At 47.1% G+C, this 5,683-nt stretch overlaps 1 protein-coding gene across 4 annotated transcripts in view; it reads right to left on the minus strand.

The window, feature by feature from the left end:
- GSDMC (gasdermin C) overlaps window positions 1-4,889 on the minus strand; it is a 33,676-nt gene extending 28,787 nt beyond the window's left edge. For 2 of the 4 annotated variants that reach the window (XM_059672286.1, XM_059672289.1), the window contains exons 1-3: window positions 4,494-4,729; window positions 1,782-1,999; window positions 1,260-1,443 (exon numbers count right to left, since the gene is read on the minus strand). In XM_059672286.1, coding sequence (XP_059528269.1) covers window positions 1,260-1,443; window positions 1,782-1,995 — 398 coding nt within the window. In that variant the 5' untranslated portion in view covers window positions 1,996-1,999; window positions 4,494-4,729. The other 2 variants (XM_059672287.1, XM_059672288.1) reach the window with 2 other exon arrangements.
- Window positions 4,890-5,683: the final 794 nt, after the last annotated feature.

Genomic DNA, 5,683 nt, shown 5'->3' on the forward strand with positions numbered 1-5,683 from the left:
AGGCCCTTACCGTGTCTCTAAGATGTTGTGTCATCTGACATTCACTCACCTCCAAGCCTCACTTCTGTCACCTTCATCCTGGTTGGCTAAGCTCCCACCTCATTGACTTCCCACAGCTCCTGGAAACGCCAGGCTGGTCCTGGTCCAGGCTTCAAGCCCCTCATCTGGACCACTTTCCTCCTGCTCTTTGCTCCCTTTATTCTGCAGGTCTCAGTTCAACTGCTAGCTCCACAGAGAGACCTAAATAGGCCCCTCCCTCCAGCCCCTCTTCCACCAGCTCCTGACACTACCCACATCCATTTATCAAAAGTGTCTCATTGCCTTTCTTTTCACATTTCAAATTGTCCTCAGAAATAGTATCCCTGAAATTGGAGCCTCTTAAACTGCTGAAAAAATTATAGGACAACTTTTATTTTATTTTCCTGCCACATACTCTTTTATACCATAAAGTCTTTGTAAGTGTTAGTTCTAATAAAAGTCTTACAACACACCAGAAATACAGAAACGGTGCCATGCCCTGTCAAAGTAATTTTCATTCTCAATACCCTGTGATTTTTACTGGTTGCTTACTTCAGTATTTCTTTGCACTGACAGAAATACTATTTGGGCCTGGTCTGTGTGGCTCAGTAGTTGAGCATCAAACTCTGAACCAGCAGGTCACAGGTCAATTCCCAGTCTGGGCACATGCCTGGGTTGCAGGCTCAATCCCCAGAAGGGGTTGTGCAGGAGGCAGACAATCAATGATTCTCTCTCATCATTGATGTTTCTATCTCTCCCTCTCCCTTCCTCTCTCTGAAATCAATAAAAACATATTTTTTAAAAAGAAAGAAATACTTTAAATTGAAATCTCTGTTTCTAAAAGGTCTTTTTTCACAGGCACTAGGACATTAGGTCATACTTTGTTTAAACAGAGTTTCAGAGCCTTTGCCTCACCTAAATTAATAATTTAACTTATTCTTTATTGCTTATTTTTCTCACTCACTGTATGTCCCCTGCCCCAGTAAATACGTTTTAGGGCAGGGATTTTTATGTCTTGGCATTACCCTATTCTCTCCAGAAAACAGCATCGTAATGAACAACTGCAACTTTAATGAAGACTTAGATAACTCATCACCGCTCGCTGAATGAATGAATGAATGTGTGAATACCCAAGAAGGGCAGGGTGATCTGGGGTGTCATTTTCTTCATTGTGAGCCTCTTTGCCCACAAGGAGATCTCCGCATGGGGCCCATTGACCAGGTCCCTCCCCCTGCCCCCACCTCTTCTGAAGCTCTGTCCAGGTTTCGTGTGGGGTGCTAACAATCTGGTACTCAAGGGAGGACCCTCGGCACACAGCAGTCTCCTCCGAGAAGCCCGCTTCTGCCCCAGCATTCACGCTCCCAGCCGCCTGCTGCTTCATGACCTCGGTGTCACTGAAGTCGGCAGACACTTCCACAGCAGCGTCTGGAAACAAACAAGGTACCTGAGGTCAGCCAAGAATTCCCGCTGGAACAGCTGGGAAATGGCATGGAAACGGAACGACTGGGCCCTAGCTCGCCCCAGCTCTCCCACTCAACTGAATCTCAACCGAGAAGCTAAGTCATCAGCCAACATTTTGAGTGTAAATTACTCCTGAGGACGTTTGAATCCACCCAGGGGCTGGATAACAGGGATACTGTCCTAGCCCTAAGGAATGATGAGGTCCCCTGGGTGGGTGTCTCAGCAAGTCTTGCTGGTTGCACCCCTTCTCCCTGCACCCTTGTTTTGCAGCCCCTGCCTCCTATGCCCCTGGCTGACAATACCTGGGACCGAAGAACCTGGTTCGAGGATGTGCATGAGGGACACATCAAGTGGAACATCAGGTAGTTGCCAAAACCGAGAGCAAGCCTTCTTCCTCTGTATTAGAGAAAACCGGCGTATCTTGGTGGCGCTCACCAAGCATTTGACAGGTCTGAGCTCTTGGTCTCCGATCTCTTTGACCAATTTCTTTGTAGTTCTCCCAAACATGGAGGGCATGTTGCTAGGGACAGAGAGAAGGGAAGCACAAAGATGAGGTGGGTTTTACAATGAGATTAAATGAGTTTTCATGTGTCATTCAGAGAGTTGGCAGTGACTTGACTGTGTCATAGGCCTTGGTCGTATATTCACAGTGAAGTCACATGCATGTGCAAGTGAACCCCGTTAGCTTTAATGGGCCCTGGGTCTTCCTTAAATAACTGTCCATCAGGATGGTCTTTAGTGAACAGATGAGATACCTAGACCTGGAGTCCCTGCTGGGTCAGGGGACCAATAAGCACTTGCTTAACTTGTTAGAAGTGCCAAAGAGGAGGTAAGTTCCCCTCCAAAACCAAATGTACGCACTTCCTTATGCCACCATAGTTCCCATCAAGCTGGCCACACTGTACGATGGTTAGTCCCCCTGGAGGAGTGATTGTTAGTGTGTGTGAACTACCTGTGTTCAGTGCTGCAAAGCCCATGCTTTTTAAGTTCTTACCTAATTTTGCTGTGACTGAAACAGAACAAGAATGTGGCCGTCACAAAGGTGGGCATGAGATGGTTAGATAAAAGCCGGGATGCCTGCATTGTTGTGCTAAGTGGACCATGATTCACAAGAAAATTATGAAATGCCTCATTGCTAAGTGTCAGGAGCTTTGGATGGGTACCCATCAATCTGTACTAATCAACCTGTACTTGTCAACCTATAGTCATCCACCTGTAGCCATCAACCAGTACTCATCAACCTGTAGTCATCCACCTGTAGTTGTCAACCTGGATAACACTCTCATTCTGATTTTAAACACTTTCCATTTCAAAGATTAATGTCAGTAGAATGGCAGAACAGGACTTCTCAGCCCTCAGCCCTCCACGGAAACAACATTTCTGACGACTACTTGTGGATAAGAGTTCCTCTATGGGTGCCTAGAGTCCAGCAGATCAAAACCTCCAGGAATAAATGCATTTAAGAGTGAAAATGCAGAGCAGTTTCACTTCCCCATGTCACCCCTCCTCCAAGGCAGCATAATTCAATCAAGACTAACCCCAAAGCCCATGCTTCTCCCCTGGAAATAGAGCACAGGGAGCCCACTCCCCGCCCTGTAGGACACTCCTAACCCTGTGGCCCAGGCTTCTCCCATGGGGGAGTGAGAGCAGTCAGCCCACCACCCCCACACCCCTATGCAAGACACTCCTAAGAGGCCTGCTTCTTTTTCATCCCACCCACAGCGCTGAGGCGGGTTGGCATGGCTGAAGACTCTGAGGGCAGGTAGATGGCACTGATAGATGAGTGGGTAGAGAAGATGTACATTTACACAGTGGAATATGACTCCACCATAAAAAGAATGAAATCTTGCCATTTGTGACAACATGGATGGACCTAGAGGACATTACACTAAGTGAAATAAATCAGAGAGAAAAAGACAAATACCATATGATTTCATTTATATGTGGACACTTAATAAAAAAAAAATAAAATAAACAACACAAAACAGACCCATAGATACAGAGAATAAGCTGATGGTTGCCAAAGGGAAGAGGGTGAGGATGGGTGAAAAAAAGATGTGTCAAAGACACATCCCTTCATCATACCTGCTTGTGTGTTGTTACCCAGAATTCATTTGCATTAGGAAGAATGGTAAGAAGTGCTGATTTTTTTTGGGGGGGGGGGGGTGGTTGTCAATCTAAAACAAACCAAAAACATCTCTACCCATTTCTCAAACCTATTCTGAACATTTCTCTCTCTATAGTATTGTTATTGCCGAAATGAGCTAGTTAATATCAATAAAGGGAAAAAAGTGAAGGGAAGGCCAGACATTATAACATGGTTATCTGGGCAGCTTCACCCTCCCTGCAGGTCACTGGGGGAAGGGATAGAGCAAAGGGGGAGATGGGCGCATGTGCAGTAGAAGTGGGGGGATAGGGTGGGTAGGGAGTGTAGGGGGGTGCTTGCCTGTCAGTCTAGCCTGGGGAACAATGGATTGGCTAGGGGGTGACCCCATCAGAAGCATGTGAAATCTTGAAGAGTTAATTGGTTAGTTTGGAGAAGCTCCTGGTTAAAACCCCAAAGAGTTCCCTCTCTCATTCGCTCTTGTTCTTTCTCTCTCTTGCTCTGTGACCCACCCTCAGCCATGTGCTCCCCTGTTCTCTCTTCATAGCCATGTTGCCTTACACAGCCCCATGGTCCATGCCATGCTGACCTCACACACAAAATACCCAGCTGGGAACACAGCTAAGCTAGCCAGGTGCTGGATTGGACTGGACTTTAACATGGAACAGAAATTCTGGGCAGTGGCCTTGATCCTAGCCCTGCTGAAGGCAAGAATGGACTTCTTCCATGACAAGACAGAAATGGGATCTTAGAGGGGAACCCCCTTAATTTTACATCATCAATAAAGCTTTCCATGAAGCCCCATCCTCCTGTGGGGGCCTCAGGAAATTCTTTTCCTCATTCCAAGAACCCCATTTCCACTTATAACAGTATCTTTTTATTCACCCCCTGGTCCCTGGTTAGAACTTACCAGTTGTATATTGTCTTGTCTTATAGAGAAAGGCCCCAATGGGTAGGGCTTCTTCCAATCTCCAGAGCGCCTGAGGTCAGACAAAATCCAGAGAACAGAGAAGTGCGACTGCTCGTTGTGTTTTCTTCCCACCAGCAGGTCCCTGACAAGTTCCAGGGCAATATCCTGTAAGAAGCAGCAGATGAAGCCCTCATCTCCTCCAGACCAGGTCTGGGGCTGAGCTCTGGATCAACCAGTCTTACCTCTCAAGTCCTTCTCAGGCAAGTGGAGACTAGAATCTGGCAGGGTTTCTATATATACTGTATCTGCCAGGCTGTCCCATAGGACAGTAGATAGGATCTCCGGAAGCAGAGCGTGTCTGTTCCTGACCCAGAGAACAGTCTGAGCAAGTCTGATTTGTGGGTTCATTCACGGATGAATGATTGTTGGGACCACTTATTTGGCTACATGCCACCTTAAACACACTATGTAAGATGTGGCCGTGTGTCAGCAGGAAAGGTAGGAATAAGCTTCAGGAGAGAAGAAGAGGTACATGCAGGACCCTGGGCAGAGCCTTGGTTCAATCGGAATTAATGCTACCCCTCCTGTGTGTCATGTGCTATACAATCGATCTTACAACAATCTTTAATGGTAAAGAAAAAGGAGATTTTTAAAAGGACAAACCAACCTGCCCCAAACCCATTTACTTTCTAATTACTTCGTGATCACTTCTGTGGCCTCATGGACAAAGGGAAATGCCTGGCAGAGGGGAGCCTGTGGGAGCAGGCAATCCCAGCTCTGATGCTCAGAAGGGCAGCTGAGGGTGCTTCACAAGGCACTTATCCCCTCTTCTGTTCACTGTTCATGCAAGTCCCACACCTGCCCTTCCCCACCTGGGGAACGGGACACCCACTCCATGCGCCAGAGGGCTCACGGCTGTGCTTTCTACACGACCCACCAACCCGAAAGATTTCCCCGGACTGAATTTACTTTCTATAATTTGCATTGTAAAAACAACAGACTCGAAATATACAGTTTTGTAGGTGCATATACCACTGTGCCACAGGCCAGCACCTGAGAGCCCTGCCCTATTCTGTGACATTCTAGAAGCCAGGAAACGTGACTCAGCTGTTTGGAGCGAGTTATGTGAGTCCAAGGAAGCCTGCAGGTTTTAGTAGGCTTCGTTGAACCAACGTCACCATAAGCAGCTG

The sequence above is a fragment of the Myotis daubentonii genome, chromosome 17 (genome assembly GCF_963259705.1).
Source record: "Myotis daubentonii chromosome 17, mMyoDau2.1, whole genome shotgun sequence".
In the NCBI taxonomy this organism is placed as follows: Eukaryota; Metazoa; Chordata; class Mammalia; order Chiroptera; family Vespertilionidae; genus Myotis; species Myotis daubentonii.